The sequence below is a fragment of the Chelonia mydas genome, chromosome 1 (assembly GCF_015237465.2).
Source record: "Chelonia mydas isolate rCheMyd1 chromosome 1, rCheMyd1.pri.v2, whole genome shotgun sequence".
Taxonomy (NCBI): domain Eukaryota; kingdom Metazoa; phylum Chordata; order Testudines; family Cheloniidae; genus Chelonia; species Chelonia mydas.
In genome coordinates this window covers 33736372-33756771 of record NC_057849.1, presented here as the reverse complement: position 1 = coordinate 33756771, position 20400 = coordinate 33736372, and the positions used below count along the sequence as shown (strand labels likewise).

The following is a 20400-nucleotide window of genomic DNA, read 5'->3' as shown; positions in this document are numbered from 1 at the left end:
GCAACAAAAATTATTAAAGGTCTAGAAAACATGATCTCTGAGGGAAGATTGAAAAAATTGTGTTTGTTTAATCTGCAGAAGAGAAGACTGAAGGGGGACATGAAAGGTTGTTACAAGGAGGAGGGAGAAAAATCAGAGTATAGGACAAGTAGCAATGGGCTTAAATTGCAGCAAGGGTAGGCTGGACATTAGGAAAAACTTCCTGTCAAGGTAGCTAAGCACTGGAATAAATTGCATAGGGAGGTTGTAGATTCTCCAGCACTGAAGATTTTTAAGAACAGGTTAGACAAATACCTGTCAGGGATGGTCTAGATAATATTTACTCCTGCCTTGAGTGCCGGGTGGACTGGCCTGGAAGACCTCTCTAGGTCCCTTCTAGTCCTACAATTCTATGATTATATGCCCTACAAGCATACAAGGGGATTTATGGATAGGGTAACAGCCAAGGACTTTCAAATGCGTTTTGGCTTCCAACAGTCTTCCAGCGGCTCTGGGGAATACTGGGTAAAAGTTATCTTTGCTACAGAGAGCCAACACACATAGGTAATCCATCATCCTGGCTAACATTCAAGTACAATAGATACAGAACACATAAAAACCACAGAAGACTTGATAAAAATTCCCTCAAATCTTCATGATTTCACAGATTCTATAGGATAAACATAATGTATGTAGCTGTATGGCCACGTATTTTGCAAGCCGAATATTTTGAGGCTGCAGCCACCTGGTGGTCTACTATACATAGGAAATCTGTTCTCTTAGACCTCATTTACAGTTGGAAGTGTAATTTGTGCCTGATCTGCTCTCACTGAAATCAATGACAAAACTCCCGCTGATGCTGACCAGAGTAGGATCACCCCATTATAACCTTCTGTTTCTGATCTTCAGACTCACATGTATATCAAATACTAATATCCACTTTCCACACAAATTGGAAACCTTGCATCTAACTAGGGAAGTGTCACTAAAGAAAATGGCTTCTTCAAAAAAAAAAAAGAGAGAGAGAGAGAGACTACCTCTAAGCCAAGGGCTAGCGGTTCAAAGAGTGGTCTAAAGAAATAAGCTTGTCTACTTAAAATCAGAAATCTCAGGAAATCCCTACTTTCAACTAGATGCAAAAATGCCACAGAAGAAATTTACAGAACTTGGCACTTAAAATACTACAGATAAAATAGTCGATCTGGTTGAAATTTTTTTGAAAATTTTAAATTTCATTCTCTGACCAACTCTATAAAGTAGAACAGTTAGATACAGAAAGATCTGGAGGACCTATCAGTCTGAACTGCAGTAGTATCAGTCAGCTGCTAAATCCCTACTCTGCTTGGTAGACCCACACATGGATTAAATTCTCTTATAAATAATGTGTTAATCTCCTCAAGTTTCAAAGGTTCATGTAACTTCCTAAGCCAACTGCTTTGAAATATTTTCGGGTTTTTCAGCCCTCAATATGCAACTCCGGGGGGGGGAATCTGTAGAGACAATTTCACGTAGAAAAAAAAGTGGGGAAGGCGGATTTTATTTTTTAAGATTCTGTTGTGACAATCAACATTACCTGCATAGACACTGTAATTTCTTGGAGCGCAGCATCAGCTTCATCTTGCTTAATTTTGAGTAATATGCTTTGTTCTCCAGCTTTTCTGTTCAGTTCATCTACTAGGGCTTTGGCTTCATTCAGCTTAGACACTCCTGCCTACAAATACATATATATTTAAATGTGGTTAGCAACAATTAGTAGACAAAGATATCTTCACCGGAGAGAAAGTTTGGTACAGACAACCTTGGAAGGACTAAAAAGTGACCTATTTTCACAATGTTTCCATTCAGGAGTGCTGGGAACAATTTTTATATTGGGGGTGCTGATTATGGAAACTATGTATCTGGTGCTTCTTCAGCACCCCAGCACCCCTAGTTCTAGCACCAGTGGTTCCATTTTAAACTTAATTTAAATTTCTTTATGTTAAGGAGTACATATTTCTACCCTCACACCCCTAAAATCTCAATCATTTCTCATTCAGGGGAAAAGAAACACACAATTGGCTTAATGACTGTTTCGTCATCAATAAATCAGGGTACATGAGCTATAACCAAGATAGGATTTGATTTAGTTACCACTAAAGTCAATGGCTCCACACAATACCCTGACCAGCATCTTGTGAGCTTTTACACTCCATTGTGCATGATTTTCTTAATGTATTTTCACCCCAAAAAGTGGATTCCTCAGCTTCTCAAGGCAGATCAGTATTAGGACTCTCAACCTTAATGGTTTCCTTTCACTATAGTGAAAACCTGTAACCTAATACCAAAAGTAGTAAATGTAATTTTTAATAAAAAACAATTATTGGGATTTAATCTGATCGCTATTAATTCAATTACATCTCAGTAGCTAGAATAATTATATTCTCTCTGAAGTAGGGTGACCAGACATCCCGTTTTTAAAGGGGCAGTCCCGTATTTAAGCCCTCCTGCAGGTGTCCCGACTTTTTCTTAAAAACGGGCAAACTGTCCAGTATTTTCTGTCTCCTCCCCATCAGTACTGGTAGGTCCTGCTGCTGGCCGGATCCCTGCTTGCCAGGCGCTGGCCCATCAGTGATGAGTGGAGGGGAGGGGTACAGTGACCAATGATGGGGGTGGGTGTGCAAGGCTGGTGGCGGGACAAAGATGCAGTGTGCGGGGTCGGCCACTCCCCATGCTGGTCCTTCAGCATAGCCCCTACTGTGTGCCGGTTCTCGGTCACCAGGGCCCCGCCCGAAGTCCCGTTTACGGCTGGCACTGCCTGTGCGCTGCGAGCTGTGGTGGTTGGTGAGTGTGGGCCGGTTACGTCTCACCTCTGCTGCCCACCCATCAGCCTTTCACGTGCTCCCCCTATCACTATCCTCTCCCGGATTTGCCTCTTTGCCCCACCCCCAACTCCGCTGCTCCTCAATATCCCCCACAGCAGGGCACATCCTGCTCCCAGCACTATGTGGAAATGCTCAGCTCACCAACAGCCTGGCCAACAGGCTCCTTCCTTCCCCCACTGCCTCTGGCTGGGACGGCACCCCGGGAAAGCCCAAGACCCTCTGGCCCAGGGCCCTGGCCAGGAGAATCCAAGTCCTGCATATGCCAAAGCCCCGCAGAGCGCTGGCACAGAGAAGCCTCGCCACCCTTCAGATAAGCTCTGGAGTGGCGGGGTGGGAAAAGCGATTTCCAGCCTGTTCATGCCCCAAACCTGCAGGCTCCACAGCAGCCCCCAAGGCAGGGGCTTAGCACCCTCTTCACCTGCCCCCACAGGGTCCTGACCCCAGGGAGCATGGGGCTGCTCCATCCCCTAGACACCCTCTTCTGCCGAGTCACCTCTCTGGTCAGGTTCACTGAAGCCCCTGCAACCAGGTTCCCTGGGCCTTGGTGCACAGTGCATCCTTAGGACTTAACCCCTTCCTGCCTGTGCTGTAGCCAGGGGACAGGAGGCGGCTTGGTTATGTCAGTGGCCAGCAGCAGCCTGGAGGTGTTAGCTGCCTTTTGACACTGTGGGCCGGAAGGGACAAGCGGCTTCCAGCCACACAGGAGTGGTGGGGGAGGCAGAAGAGATAAGCTCTGCAAAAACACAGATCACAAATATGGAAATAGTTTGCCAACTCATAAGTAGAAAATGTTATTAATTACATACCTGCAAATGGCTTTGCCTTTTGAGCAACTCTGCTCTTTTGCTGCTATTGATGGCACTATACACACGCAGGAAAGTCATGTATCTGCTTGGAGTTGCTCCATATGCTTTACATGACTCATGAATCACCAAAAAAGACTTCAAAAAATCAGAATCACCTATACAGCAAAATACATTATTTACGAAACAGCTTTATCATTCCTACTGCACCCAGAATAATTTAGGATGAGCAATGTGATACACTTTTAAAATCATGAATTGAGGACATACACAGTACCTAAAAAGGCAGAGTTTTGCAGGGTTCCATGAGAGAAACGAAATAGCATTCCACTCTAAAGATTTGCCCTTCAGAAGGCAACACTCTGTTCTTGTTTTAAAGCCATAAAAGTTTTATACTGAATTGAAAAAGCATATGAGCATTGCCAGAATTAGTTCCACATCACCGAGGGCTCGATCCTAAGAGATGCTGAGTACCTTCATTTCCCACTGATGTCAACAGAACTTGAAGGTGCTCAGAAGCTTGCAGAACCTAGGCCTGAGTGCTTTTAGTGTCACTGGAGCTGCATACAATACATATTTTTTCTGGTCATTACAGCTTCTACAGCTTGCTAAATGGAATTTTTGTAAATGAACTCAAGAAGACATGAAATAAGCTATGCAACACTACAAACAAGAAAAAAACACTAAGATATGTATACGTGAAGGAATGTCTGGAAGCAACATCAAGGTAAACATATAAAAGTATCTAGAATTATGAGTCGTTGGGGACCTTAACCTTATAATCAGAGTATCACTTCAAAGGTTTGAGTATTTTTATATTAAAAAGTGAGGCAACATAAGAAATCTAGCAGGAAGCATTTAACATTTGGTTTTCTCCTTATCACTAGGATTTCTGCATATAATCTTATTTAAAATTATGTTTTTATATAGTAATTTGAGAAAAAATCATTTTTCAAACCAGGATGAGTGTTGATTTTGTGATTTAGACTACTCTTGCTACAATTTTTTTTAATGAATAAATGTCCAGTTTTAGCACATAATCTGATCTAATCACTTAATAATTTCCTGTTCTGAAAACACATTGTATTATTTTTAACTATTACAGACAGTTCTAATTAATCTTTCTATTTCTTATATTGTTACCCTGTTCCTTCTTTTTCTCTTCCTCTCAACTCTCTCTCTCTCTCTCTCTCTCAACTCTTTACCACCAGACACTTTCCTCTCACTCCTCTATCTCATCCACTGTATGACTTCAATTCTTATTTGTACAGCGGTGGCTTACAAATTTACATCTTCACTCAGTTCATTCCATTCTGGCAAAGCTAACACCAATCATCTTTCTGACGTACAATCGTGGCTGTTCTACTAGCTCAACAAGCTTTACAACCTCAACATACAAACTATTAGTTCTCATACTTCCCAGATCCTGTCCTCTTCCTGCCTTCTTCAAAGCTGTCTACAAAACCACCATCCTTCCCATTATCCAGGCTCACTCCCTTCTATTTTCAAAAACCTGGTTGTCATTACCACTCCTTTATCTACAAGATATTTAAAATCTGATCCTTTCTCACTAAATGCCAACCTGACAGCTGAAGTGCATACGTCCTTCTCTCTGAACTCTCCATTTCCCATCTTAGTCCCATTCCAGTATATGTGGTCATGAAGCAGCTTAACTGACTTTCTATTTTCTGCTTCCACCATCTCACACTTCTTGAATTCCTCCACTATTTTCCCCTTTGTCCACCTACTCAAGTTTAAGATCTTCATCCTCACCTTCAAGGTTCTAAGAAACACCCACCCTACCCTACCTATGTCTCTCTTCATCTCAACTCCTTGCACCACTTGTGATGTTAGAGTCACCATCCTCTGTGTTTCTTTCTCCAGCACCACTCCCACACTGTATATTTGATGCCAATCCTGAAATTCATTGTGCAGGGGTGCTCTGCTCTGCCCTTGTGGAGCCTCACTGAAATGAATGGAGCCCTTCTTACGAACAGGAGTCTGCCTGTTCCTAGATCTACTTGCAGAATCCAGACCATTATTTGTGCCTTGTACAACACTGAGCAAATTAATTAACATAAATAAATAAATAAATAAATAGACAAACGAACAATAATAAAATAATCATGTTAAAAACACAACTTTAATCAAATTCACCAAAATATTACCAGAATATTTTTTCTTAGGTTCTTTATGTGCTCTACCAGTCTTTTCTTGTTCATCCAAATCAGCAAATAACATTTCAGGTATCTAAAATAAAAAGCATTTTTTGTCAAAAAGTGAATACACCGAACTTTCAAGTAAAGATAAAAGCAAAAAAACTATTAATAAAATGGCAACATCAGTTATAAATGTAAAAAGGATTTGAAAACAGCAGCTTTGTTCAAGAGCCCTTTACTGAATAATAAATAATTAATAATAATAATAATAATAATTAATAATACATTAATATCAGTTATTAGTACTGATTCCCTGTTCTCTCAAGCAGAACAATCTTTCACCAACTCTAAGGAAACAGCAGATAATACCTTTACAATTATATAAATACCAAGGAAGTATCAAGGTACTCAGCCTTATTATAAAATTCAACATGAATTCAGAGGACCTAATAAAATGCCTTGTTTAAGGAGGCACCAGGGGAATGAGCTTCCCTCATGCAGTGCAAACTTTCTTAACCTTGATCTACAGTAAGATTTTCAAGTCTTACTACACGGTTACTGTTGATCTCATGAATTTCACAATGGTAGACAATAAACACTATATGGAAATATGACTACAGGACCAAATCCTGGGTCCTTATTCAATCCACACGGAAGCAAATCCTACTGAGGTCACAAAAATATCCTAAAAAACATTTTTCAAACCTAGACAACTACAATTTTATCAAAAAACTTTGTTTCATCGAAGCCGAAACATTTTGCAGAGACATATGGATTGTGACAATGTTTTTGTCTGGAAAGTTTTTGAGGTCCAGGACCCTGATAATTTCTGATCCAGAAAGGTATGAAAAAGAGAGAGACCTGAACCAAAAATTTGAGGTTTCTTTAATCTGAAAACAGCTGTTTGACACAATTCTGTTTCACAAAAACATTCAAAAACTTTTGGTTTTGTTTCAATAAGGAACAAAAACACATTTTGAAACCTCAGAAGTCACAAAACAGAACTGTCATCCTCTGGCAGCTCCACATACAGTCCTATATATCTTTCTCAGAATGATGCCACTTACATTCTGACATAGGGATAGCTTGCTGCTACAAGGTGCTCAGTTCCCTGGCCTCAGTCCAGCAAAGCACTTAAGCATGTGCATAATCCCACTAAAATCAACACTTAAATTCTGTGTTTGATCAAAGGAAGAGTGATCAGCCGATAGTGAGATATTAACATGTTACTGTTGGTGAATTATCAAATCATAATAATATTTAACTTTTCTAAAGCACTTTCTGTTTTTAAAGCACTGTACAAACATTAACTAAGAAAGCAAAATATGTCAGAAGTTCCTTAAACACTTTAACTGAAACCAACTTTGCGTCTCTTTTTTAGAGCTGAATAATTTGGAATTGAGTCATTTAACATGAACAGATGGCATTTTCCGCATGCAGCACTTTTGAATTACTGATAATCTCAACAAAGAAATCTTATTCAAACATGATGTAAGGGAAGTACGTTGGACTGAAAAAATGTGATTGCTAGCTTTCCTTAGTTTTATCAAAAACTGAATATTTGGCTAAGAGAAGATTACATCAGCATGACAATTTGGTCTGATAAGAAGAAGCAAAAAATTACCTAATGGAACAGGAGAGAAAGCGGTACAATGACATTTACAAAATAAATGAATTAATGCTCACTTTTAAATTTTGCTTTTTTTGTCTTCTATACTTACCTTTTTCATACTGCTTTCAGACCAGCTTTCCATCCATAACACCTGACATTTTTTATGCAGTGCTGGATTACTCTCACAATTTATTGTGAAATTTAAATTGGTAGAATCCATAATCAAGACAATGTGCAGGTTCTGCTGAATCCCTAAAGGAAATACAACATATTAAAATATTAAGCCAATTGAATTCTAACTACCCAATGACAAATTTATTGTAGATCCAATACTGTATAATTTTTGACTGTCCTTCATACATTGTATCACAGACCTATTTCCAGAAAGAGACAATAACAATAAAAATAATTAAGGGATACCATTATCTTAAAATGTAGCCAATTCTAAAACAAGTCAGAAGTAATGTTAGTGCCCTGGAGTCGGCCTGCCAATTTCTGTGTTTTTTCAATCATGCTTTCCAATTGTACTTCCTTGTTTCTATGTTCTATGGGTGAAAGACCCACACAAGCTAATAACTAAAGCCCTATCTTGCAAACATTAACTTCATTACAACTACTCACTCATGTGTGGAAAGTTCTTCATGTGCATAAGTGTTTCTAAGATTGGAGTTAACTGACTGTAAAAGGGAAACACTGGAATGTGCTATCAAATGCACAAAATAAACAAACTGAAAAGAGAGACAAACATCTTCTTTCCTATAATCACTTTCAGTTATAGGATTCTTAGATGCTATTTGAAACCATGAGTATGAACGCAATTTCAGACAGAATGTGATTTTTATGTTGTGTTCCTTTAATTAAACCAAAGTATTGATTGTTCCTTACTGTTTTTTAAATAACTGCATGATTCAAAATGTACTCGAAAAGTAAAACCCCTTTGCATATTTTATTATTTACTCATTTTGATAAACTTTCATAACTAATCAATTACAAATTATGTAGTCCAATTCACTTACTATATGTAAAATAGTTGAAGACTGGTCCTGTAAATCCATCTTGGGAAGCTTGATCCTTCAGAGGAGACAGTAATGGTTCTAATTCTTCTATAGTGTACAGTCCAGGAACCTCACCTATGTCAGGAACAGTTTCAATCAGTTTTAAAATGTGTAAAATGAATTAATCAAAATAAAATTGATAAAATACCTCTGAACATTTTGTTTGGTGAATTTGGATGATACAGAATCTATCTACATGTCAGCATACTTATATGACCTTCCTTTTCAAAACAACAAAACCAGTACTGTTCACAATCACATTTTGGATGAAGCACACAGTATTGCTTGCATCACTGAGATATGATTCAGTGCTTCTTCCAATCGTATCCACAGAAAATAGAAAGAAGAGGCAGAATACAAATCCTGTTCCTCTCCAACTCAGATACAGAAGACGCTCCACTTCAGAAACAAAAATATTTGAGTGCATACATATGATCTGTGAGCCAAAGGACAAGAGAAACTTAGGTTTCAGAGTAGCAGCCGTGTTAGTCTGTATCCGCAAAAAGAAAAGGAGTACTTGTGGCACCTTAGAGACTAACAAATTTATTTGAGCATAAGCTTTCGTGAGCTACAGCTCACTTCATCGGATGCATGAAGTGGAAAATACAGTGGGGAGATTTATATACACAGAGAACATGAAATAATGGGTGTTACCATACACACTGTAACAAGAGTGATCAGGTAAGGTGAGCTATTACCAGCAGGAGAGCGGGGGTGGGGGGTGGGGGGGCCTTTTGTAGTGATAATCAAGGTGGGCCATTTCCAGAGAAACTTAGGAATTCTAGTGGTATACAGGCCTCCAGATAGAAACCCTGTCAACTGCAGAAACTTAGAGCTACTGCCCTGCGTGGTACAAGAATGAGACATTACTTACCTGATAATTCTCTTTTTGTTAGCAGATTCTCTCCTTCATCACAAATGGGTAATAGCTCCACAAATGGATAGAATTAAGAGACAGTCTAAAGATGTTGCTGGAGGCCCCAGGAGTAAGCCCTGCCCTTCAACTCAGAACGAGAGTTCTTCTCAACATGATGAAAAATCCCAGCATATAGATCATTAGCATTAAGATAAAAAATTTAAATTATATTGATCAACCTTAAGGCAATGATATGTTTAAAGGCAATGATATGTTTAAATCTTCCTTTAGAGAAACATTTCAATTTGTTACAAATTGTTTTCTGATCATTTGCCACACTACCAGGATGGGTTGAATAAGGAGAGAAGCTACTAGCAGAAAGAAAATTATCAGGTGAAAAATTTCTCATTCTGTTGCACAGCTTCTCTCATTCATAATCAGTGAGTCTCAGAATTCAGGGAGGAAGAGGATGGGAGGAAAATGAAGAATTTTAATTGTTATTACAGTTGATAATATGTAGAAATGGACGTTCCACCTATAAAAAGCAAAAGCTTTGTAATTTAAGGAATTATTTGGGAACCAACCAGTAGCACTTTTCCTACTAAAGGATGCATTTGCAGAGGAATTGGAATCTTCTTGACAGATGTTCCTCAAATGAGTAGGGCCCTTCCAAATTCACAGTCCATTTTGGTCAATTTCACGGTTACAGGATTTTAAAAATCATAAATTTCATGATTTCAGCTATTTAAATCTGAAATTTCACAGTGTTGTAATTGTAGGGATCCTGACCCAAAAAAAGAATGGGGGGGTCACAAGGTTATTGTAGGGGGAGTTGCAGTACTGCTACCCTTACTTCTGCGGTGTTGCGGGCGGAGGCACTGCATTCAGAGCTGGGCAACTGGAGAGCGGCGGCTGCTGGCCGGGAGCCTAGCTCTGAAGGCAGAGCAGCCACCAGCAGCACAGAAGTAAGGATTGCATGGTATGGTATTGCCACCCTTACTTCTGCACTGCTACTGCCGCGGCTCTGCCTTCCGAGCTGAGCACCCAGCCAACAGCTACCATCCTCCAGCTGCCTACCTCTGAAGGCAACAAAGTAAAGTTGGCAATACCATGACCCCCCCCCAAAATAACCTTGCAATTCCCCTGCAGCACCCTTTTGGGTCAGGACTCTCAATTTGAGAAATGTTGGTCTCCCTGTGAAATCTGTATACTGTAGGGTAAAAGTACACAAGAGACCAGAGCAGATTTCACGGGGGGAAGACCAGATTTCAGTCCGTGACACGTTTTTCATGGCCGTGAATTTGGTAGGGCCCTACAAATGAGGCTCAGACTTTTTCTTTCTACAATGGCATTAAGTATGTTGTAGAGCAGAGGTTCTCAAACTGTGGTCCATGGACCACCAGTGGTCCGCGAGCTCCATTCAGGTAGTCTGCGGATAGCTCCCTCTAAGGTGCGCGCCTAGGCAGTCGCACACAAGAGAATGAAGGACCACCCACCTAATTAGTGGAGCCGCGCAGGCGTCGCTCCACTAATTAGGTGCCTGAACCCTGGAGAAGACGCACGTGTAAGGTGAGGTGGTGCCCTTGGGGGGAATAGGAGGTAGGTGAGAGGGGGCAGTGGGGTGAGAAGTGGGGCTGGGGGAAATTTGGGATGTGCAGGGCTGCAGCAGCCAGAGAAAGAGGCTGCGGCTGCTGGGGAGAGACAGCCCTCTTTCCCAGCCTCAGTTCTGTGGCTGCCGCGATGGGGGAGAGAGGGCACATCCATTGCATTAGAAAAACGACTGATATTAAAATATGAGTTGTGTGCTTTTATTTGTAGAACAAAAAAAAGTTAATTATTATTACAGTTTATTTATATAGCACTTTTATCTAAAGAGCTTTACAATAGTTAGCTAACGGTACAAACAACATTTGGAAAGATCATTAAGTGGTCCCCTGAGACCCCCAGCAATTTTCAAGTGGTCCGTGAAAAAAAAAAGTTTGAGAACCACTGCTGAAGAGGGAACTTTGATTACCTCCATTAATAGTTTCCCAGATGCTTAATATGGCAACTTCTGCAAGATTTTAACATCTTGCCTGCAGCAACTCTGAGGCCCTAAGGCCCTGAGCATTTTGGATGGAATTAGATGAATAGGGTACAACTGACCTGCGTACCTTGAATGTTTGAACGGAAAAATTCTTACTAATAATTTCCTTTCTGCTAGCCGTGTTCTGGGCTGCTCTCCTCTCTCTGCATCTCAAGGAGGTGGATCAGCATTTTGTACATTAGACCAAGAAAGACAGTCAAATAGTAACATCTCCACTTAATATCTGACTCATGAGCCATTCGGGGCGGAAAGAATTGTGATAGACACTGTTAGCAGAAAGGAAATTATTGGTAAGAAATTTCCATTCTGCATCTCCCACAATTCTAGACATCTTGGAAGTAGCAAGCCGTGAACAGATGTAGGGAGGGATACGAAACAAAAGTTTGGTAGGAAGGAAGTACTAACCCCCTCTCCCCTGTTTGGTCAACTCATTCAAGTCTGTATTATTTCTGCCCACCGCCTGCTGCAACTTCCTGCCAAAGGAGGTCTCTGCAGAAGACAGGTCCATCTTGTCATGCTCAATGAAGGTGTTAGCTATAGACCAAGTAGCTTGCTGCCATTCCAGTCCGACCCAGCGCACCCCCTTGGATGCAGGCATAGCATTGCCGATGAACCGTTACTTGATTTTCCCTTGACCAGGATATCAACAAGTCCGAACAGCCAGTTAAGTGCTAAAGAGCACCTCCTTGTGGTGGGTCTCCTTTATTAATGGAGAAACCAAAATAGAAGATAAACAAAACTTTCACCCCAACATTCCAGCATGCCAACTAGGTCATTCTTAATTCATGTCCCCTTCTGAGTCCAGTGTTCACCTCTACTCAGGCTTTTCCTCCAAGGTTCTCTTAGTTCCAGTCTCTGCCCCTGATGTTATGCCTCTTGCCCCTACTGGAGTACTTCCTCCTCTGGAGTCTGAGGTCCAGAGAGGTCTCTCCACTGCAACTCTTCTCCAGGGGCAGAGGGTAATCCTTTACAGGCTGGGCTTCTATCCAGTATCTCAGGGACTTCTGACTGAGACCAGGTCCTCTTGAATGCCTGCTGGCTGCAGCCCACTATCTAGGAGGCTGCCCTCTCCAGGAGCTCCTCTTACAGGCTCCCAGTCCTGGTAGGTACTCTAGAGACCTGATCTTCTGGATTCCCTGTTCAGGCTCTGGTTTCACTTGGGAGCTCCCCTCTGCATGAGCCACCTGTCTCCCTTTGGACTTCCCTCTAAGGCCTTGTCTATACTACACAGTTTTGTCGACAAAAGTCACCTTTCATTGACGAAACAGTGGTGCTGTACGTACTGAAATGCTCCTCCTGCCGATGTAACTCCCCTGTTTGCCAACATAATAAAACCACCTTGATGAGCAGCACAGAGCTTTTTGCAACACAGTTAGAGCAGTGCAGCATCAGGGTAGACAAGAGTTATGTTATGTTATGTTTGTGTTGCACTAAGTGGCCTCCAGGAGGCATCCCACAATGCCCATCCTGACCACTCTGGTCAGTACTTTGAATTCCACTGCCCTGAAAGTACTCAGGTATGCGCTCCTCCCCCATTTAAAGGCATGGGAATTTTTGAAATTCCTCTTCCTGTTTCCTTGGTGTGCACAGTTCATACAGCATCTTCCCAGCTGACCATGCTGGCTTTCTGCAGCAGATGCTCTCCCGCATGGAGCACACTGGAGCTGTTGGATATGCTGTGTTTATGGGGAGAAGAGGCTGTGCAGTCTCAGCTTCACTCCAGCTGTAGGATACCTATGGGCTGATTGCTAGTGGCGTGCAGGAGAAGGGGCACGAGAGGGACATACAGCAGTGTCATGCCAAGACCAAGGAGTTGAGGCAGGTGTATCAGAAGACAAGGGAGGCCAACCGTTGCTCTGGTGCAGCACCAAAGACATGCCATTTCTATAAGGAGCTGCATGCCATCCTCGGCAGCGACCCCACCTCCACTGCCAAGAGCCCCATGGATACTTCAGCCAGCGACTAGAGGCAGCAGCCAGTGGACCCAACCTCAGTGATGAAGTGGTGGATGAGGAAGTGGAGCTGAAGGACAATGTGGAGCAAATGGCAAGGTCGTCTGGTGGTGCGATGAGTTAAGACCTCTTTTCCAGTTCAGAGGTGCCTAGCCAGTCCCAGTACTCCAGTTCTGGTGCGCAGGATGCAGAAGAGGGAAACTCCGGTAAGTGCTCACTTTGCTTTGGTGAGAGGAGTTTGAGCTCTCATGTATTTTGTTATACGGTAGAGGAAGGATAAGGGATGGAAATTAACAACAGAGCTTGTCCATTTACACTGTGGGTCCACGGAGGAAAAGTTTGTTAATGTTGGTGGGGATGTTCCTGGAATCCTCTGTAGTGATGTCTAGGAAACTTTCCAGTAGGTATTCTGCAATCCTCTGCCGAAGGTTCCTTAGCAGAGGGTTCTTGTTTCTCCCCCCACTGTAGGACACTTTGCTGCATCACCCGGCAATTATTTCTGCATGGACCTGCACACAGGCGAGCAGCATACAGAGCTGATCTAAAGCCACACGCGTGCAGAAGATGCCCCCTTGCATCCTAGGTTACCCTGAGAAGTGAGATATTGGGTTCAATTACCCTATCCTGTGGAAAAGGGTACCTATATTCAGAATAGTCTCCCTAGCCGCTTGTAGTAACCCCCTTTGTGAACCACATTTTGTCCATTCTTGCCTATTGCCCCTTGCCACCACCACCACCCCTGAACTCACCATATTTGGAACTTGCGCCAACCTGTGTGCTAGCCCAGGGACAGTGAGAAAGAGGTGTGTGTAACTTTTGTGATTCACGGCTGCGAGTGCACTTACAATACTGTTTCTGTTCTTTGTTTCTTTGGTCAGGAGGATATGTTTCGTGAAGTGCTACAGTCAACAGAGGCAGCATATAAAGAAACAAGAGCATTGAGGGAGACAATTACTGAAAAATTGAGACTGGATAGCCTGGAAAGGACTCAGGGGCAGGAGCCGATGATAATGCTCCTGCAGGGCCAGATAGAGATGATGAAGTCCCCCATTACCTTGCAATCTGAGCACATCCATGCATGACTCCCTGTAACAGGGTGGTTATCCGCTCCTGCCCTCTGGGGCTTAAAAGCCAGCCCTGGGAGAGAGCCAGGGCTGAGGGCAAGAAAAGTTAGGCTGATTGGGGAAATGGCCGTAGCTAGGCCATACCCCAATCAGGACGCAGCTGGGCCTATAAAGGGGCTGCTAGGCTGAAGCCTAGAGTCTCTCTCTGCGTTCAGAGGGGGAAGGGCCTGGCTGCAGGGACCTGAGAGAATACCTAGATTGGAGCAGGGCTGAGGGGGAAAGGCCTTGGGAGCAGGGGAGCTCTGGCCTGGAAATAGGGCCTATTAGGTACTGGAGTTGCTGGGGGCAGCCCATGGGTAGACAGAGGCAGCAGGTCCAAACCCCCTCGCCTGTGGTGAGTGGCTGATACACTGCAGTCTGCCCTGGGGAGCAGGGCTAAGCGATGACTGGCAGTAGCCAAGACTGAGGCGAGGTGGGGGTAGTGGGTGGGGGTTCCCCGGGGAGGGGAGACCTTCAGGGATTGCTGGGGTTTACTGCCAGGGAGCAGCACCCCAGTGGGAGGAGGCACCCGGTCCTGGGAGGGACTGGGGCCGGCGGTAAGGCGGATCACCAGATGGCAGAGGGCGCTCCAGAAGCTGACGAGCTAATTCCCAAGGACAACCAGCAGGAGGCGCCGCCAGGTAAGTCCGGCTCTATTACACTCCCCTGCAGCCACTACAGAACTCCAGTCCATGCCCTCCCGAAACTCCCCCACCGAAGCCCTCGCAGTGTCCTGTGCACTCCACACCTAGGGACTGGTTTCCCAACAAAAGCTGGAGTTACAGCTGTGAGAGCCCTGTGAAACTGTTCCTCATTGTCATGTCCTGTTTGACCAAAAAATTGTGTTTTGTCCTGTTATTAAAGCAACTTATGATTGTCAACATAAGTCAACTTAACTCTGTAGTGTAGACATGGCCTAACTGAGCTTGGGTAACCTTTATTAGGTCCAGGTACTTGTTGACTAATCAGCCAGCTGGGACAGTTAATTACACCTCTGTGAGGCATTCATAAGACAGTCACAGGCAGACTGACCCTAGCTCCCCATAAAGCGCAGCTGCCCAGAGACATGGCCATTTTGCAAATTTCCGAAGTGGAAGCCCGTTCTCATTCCCCCCATGAGGCTGCTAAGGATCTCATGGAGTGTGCCTTGATCCCTTCCCAGACAGGACGATGATGATATGTAGGCTTCCACAATACGTAAGTCTAATCCATCTAGTGATACAGGACTTGGAAACTCTGAATCCCTGCAATTTCATTTGGAAGGACACAAACAGGGAGCCCGATCTTCTCATGGATTTTGTATGCCTGAGATAGTTTTTCAACCTCTTCTGACCTCTAAGGTGTGCCACACCTTGTGAAGTATTTTGCCTCTTTGTATTCATAAAATTCGTGAACAGGTCGGTTGAAGGGAGACTGAACATCTGAATGATGAGATAGAAAACCTTCTGATTCAGGCACCACTCGACGTTCTTGAACCTGTGCCTTCTGAGCCAGTCTGCTTTTTGGTTCAGCTCCCCTTTGATGTGGATCACTCTGAAAGAAAGGAGGAGCATTCCATCTGTCTCATTATTTACACTGCTTCCACAAGGAGCACCAGACTCTAGTTCCCCCTTTAGTTGTTTAAATATGTGACTATTGTTGTGTTATCTGATTGAACCCAGGATATGGTTCCCCCTTAGGTTGGGCTGCAATCTTCACAGAGCTAACTTGATCGCTCTAAACTCTAGGATGTTTACACTGTGAGCCTTTTCCTCCTAACTCCAGAGGCTCTGGGTTGTTTGGGTCTCCAAGTAAGCTCCCCAGCCCTCCAGGCTGGCATTGGATGTGAGGACTAAAAGATCTGGAAGGCACATAGGCATGCCTTTCAAGATATTGTTGTGGGCTGATCAACATTGTAAAGAGTTGAAAATCTGTATTAGAACTCCTACTTGATTGTTCATGTGTCCAGGGAGTGGTGCCACACCTTTAGTATGAAGGCTTGAAGACTTCTGATTTGTGATTGTGCCCATGGAGTGATCCCCATGCAGGATAGCTGAAGTCCTAGCAGTTGGGAGGCATAGTGCTACAGTAGGCCTCCTGCAGCTCTGGAGAAGAAAATAAATTCCTGGATGGAACTAGAGAACTTTTCTTGGTAATGATGATGAAACCGTGTGCCTAGAGGAGATTCAGTATTTGAGACATGGCCCTCTGTGCTGCTGACTGTGATGGAGTTCTAATCAAGATGTCATCCAGGAAGTGTATAGGTGAGTTCCCTGTGACCTGTGTCTGGCTATTATCAGCACCAATATTTTTGTAAAAAACCTGGAGGCTGAGGACAGGCCAAACAGGAGTACTGTTCAGTACTGATAATGTTTCCTGAGGTAGGAAAACCTCAGAAGTCTGCAGTGGCATGGGTCTGTTGAGGCTATGATGGTATGCGTCCATTACATTTACTGAAGTCAGGAAGGTCCCCCAGGACAGGGATGACATCGTAGAGGCCAGGGTCTCCATCTGAAACTTCATTTTCTTCATCCACTTTTTGAGGGTCACCTTCTGGATATTGGAAGGAAAAAGAGTGTTCATCCAGAAATCACTATTGCCTTTGGCTCCACTTTAATGGAGGTCTCCCTACCACGTTTGTAGTTGACATCTTAATGAATGCTGTGATAAATGAAATGGGGGTAGCTCCCGTTTATGGACACCCAGTCAGCCAGTTAGCTATAAAATTCCTCTTCGTAGCTGTTCTCTACTTGCTTTACCTGTAAAGGGTTAACAAGCCCACAGGTAAAAGAAAAGGAAGTGGACACCAGACCAAAAGGGCCAATGGGAAAGTAGAACTTTTTTAAAATTGGGAAAAAAACTTTCCCTTTCTCTGTCCTTCTCCGGAGAAGGAGACACGGACCACCAATGCTATAAGCAGGAATGCTGTGTAAGGCTTGAACCAGTATGAAAATTCATCAGATCATACATAGAATTACTTATTGAAACCCCCAAATATGTAGGTAAATTAGGAATGTTTAGCTAGACCCAATCAGGTTTACTTCTTTATTTTGGCTTGTGGATCTTCCCTGTGCTAACCCCAGATGCTTTTATTTGCTTGTAACTTTTGAGCTGGACCCCAAGAAAGCTATTTTTGGTACTTAATTTTTGGAATTGCTCTTTTAAAATCTAGCAAAAGCCTAAGTTACAGATGTATTTTCTTCCTTTCTGTTTCTTATAAAATTTACCTTTTTTAAGAACTGGATTGGATTTTTGGTGTCCTAGGAGGTTTGTGAATGTTGTTTGATTAGCTGGTAGCAACAGCTAATTTCCTTTGTTTTCTTTCTCAGCTCTTCCCAGAGGTGGGTGAAAGGGCTTAAGGGTACCCCACAAGGAAGAATTCCCAAGTGCTCCTTTCTGGGTTCAAAGGGGTTTTTTTTTGCATTTGGGTGGTGGCAGCGTTTACCAAGCCAAGGTCAGAGAAAGCTGTAACCTTGCGAGTTTAATACAAGCCTGGAGCGGCAAGTATTAATTTTTAAAATCCTTGCGGGCCTCCACCTTTTGCACTCGAAGTGCCAGAGTGGGGATTCAGCCTTTACAGATACAATGAGGCTACTGGCTTCCAGCTCAGTAGCTGAAATGTGGATACTCACTCTAAGCAGGTCCTATGCACAGCTAAGTTTACAAGCTCCCTCCTTTTTGGAGAAAAGCTAGATAAGATGGTGGCTGACAATGTGGAAGAATCCAAACAGTCTTCTCCCTTCCCCACTAAGGGCCGTGAGGAGAGAATACAGACAAGCCATCACACAGAGGCACTCCTTTCACTCCTTATCCTCACAGAGGCACCAGTGAAGGGACAACAGATTCCCTAATGGAAAGCATTGGAATCAAGGTTGAGGGAGAAAGTCCATAGGAACCTTAGCTCCCGGCCCCATTCCACTTTATGACAGAGATCACATAGGCCTCCTCTCACAGCTGATGGTAAGGGGCAGGATTTACCATTTTCTGGAAGCTTACTCACACAGGATAGCTGGCAATGATTTACATGGTGAAGGCGGTGTGTGAGTAGACCAGGAGTGGTTGCTCTCATAGTGAAGCAGGGTAAAAGGCACCCCAGAATGGAAAATTGCAAGGACACAGCTGTCCATCAGTCCAGACTGTACCCTAGATAATGTCACATTGTCTGACTCCCAGCCCTGGGACGTAATGGAGTTAGGAACAGAAGGCTGGGTACAGGCTGGGCACAACTTGCCATCTGCCAAGCATTGGAAGGCTGCCTCACCTATAGAGCACCACTTAGATTTAACCTGGTATTTTATTGGCTGCTCTACCATGCCTGTAAGAAGCAAAGGAGCCAGCAGGGAGATGCTGCAGAGGAGGCTCTGGGAGGATTAAGCCCCTGAGGGGTTAACTGATCAAGGGAGGAGGAGGAGGAGGAATGCTGAGGAGGCAGAACACTGCTCTCCACTGCCCAAAAAACTGGGCAGAAAAGTTAAAATAGAAGGAGGAAGGGTAGGAGCAAAAGAAACCACCACTGTCTGCTACTGCAGAGGCAGAGAATCTGGCAGCAACCAGGAGTAGAGGGGGCATGGCTAGACCACAGTGCCAAAAAGCTAATCTGCCTCTGTGAGCTGCAGAGAGGAGAGTAGCCCAACATCTACAATTGTGGGAAACACTTGGCTGCAGAAATACCTCTTTAGAGCTCTAGGAATGGCAATTTATGCCACACCTTCCCATTGGAGTGATAAAGACTGGAACAAAATAATGGGGGAACTATTTCCCAAGAATTGTGGAAAGAAGAACTTACCTTGGGCAGAAAGGATTTTGGATCTCTAAACAAGTTTCTTACCTGCATTACAACCGTTGATCTTCAAGGTGTCTTGCACAAATCTATTCCACTTAGGTGTAAATGTGCCCAGTGCACTCAAGCCAGAGAGTGCTGTGTAGAAGCACCTGCCAGGATGGAGCATGCATCCTGCACCTCGTTTCGCCTCCGGGTGAGGAGATACACTGCAGAGCCATCCCAGCCCCTCTTCAATTCCTTCACATCCGAATCATGTTGGAATAGACTCCAAAGCAGAGGAGAGGGAGGGAGAGTCATGGAATAGATGTGAAATGCATCTCCAAGTAACCATCCTTTTGTCTTTGAATACTCAGATATATCTATTCCACTTAGGTGTCTCGCAAGGGCCAAGATGTACATTATGGCGGTGAGGCCAGGAGTCTGATTGAAAACAGAGTGAAGGACTGTTCTCCCAAAGTTCGAGTCAGCTCTAGAGGCTGTGGTAACTGCATAATGCTTGGCAAAAATATGCACTAATGACCAGGTCACATTTGCAGATGTATTCTTTAGGCACACCTCTCAAAAAGGCAAAGAAGTTGCTTGAGCCCTGGTGGAATGAGCTAACACTTCTGAAGGAGGTAACATGTTCACTATCCCTTAACTTATACAAAGGTTACGCAGTGAGACTGTCTCTGAACTGAAACCACCTATCCTCTCATCCTGTCTCCATAGGATACAAATAAATGTGGAGATGATCTAAAGGATTTGGTCTTATCTATATATAAAGAAAGGCCATAGTGGAGCCTTTCCTCATCCTTATGTGTATGCGGCTTAGGAAAATAGGTATGCAAATGGATAGTCTGGTTAATGTGGAAGGTGGACACCACTTTAGGAATAAATTCTAAATGTGGACTCATGGAGACTCCATCTTTAAAGAATACTATGTTTGTTGACCTACCATTAGATCCTGCAGCTTACCTACTCTATTTGCAGAAGTACTAGCCTCCAAGAAAGGAACCTTTGCTGACTGCTGGTCACATAGCAGGTTGCTGGAGGCTCAAATGGAGGTCCCAATAAAGCTGGCAATACAAGATTCAAGTCTCAAAGAGAAACCTGCCATTTGATGCGGGGACAGATTCTATTTATCCCTTTAAAGAACCCAACCACTTTAGGATTAAAGAACACCAATCATC

At 43.5% G+C, this 20400-nt stretch overlaps 1 protein-coding gene across 3 annotated transcripts in view; it reads right to left on the bottom strand.

Annotated features, from left to right (window-relative positions):
- The window catches only part of DYNC2H1 (dynein cytoplasmic 2 heavy chain 1), a 384528-nt gene that overhangs the window by 273259 nt on the left and 90869 nt on the right, over positions 1-20400 (bottom strand). For all 3 annotated transcript variants that reach the window (XM_037889977.2, XM_043529611.1, XM_043529618.1), the window contains 5 exons: positions 8431-8544; positions 7524-7666; positions 5812-5893; positions 3647-3801; positions 1553-1690 (listed from right to left, as the gene is read on the bottom strand). In XM_037889977.2, coding sequence (XP_037745905.1) covers positions 1553-1690; positions 3647-3801; positions 5812-5893; positions 7524-7666; positions 8431-8544 — 632 coding nt within the window. The remainder of the gene's footprint in view (positions 1-1552; positions 1691-3646; positions 3802-5811; positions 5894-7523; positions 7667-8430; positions 8545-20400) is intronic.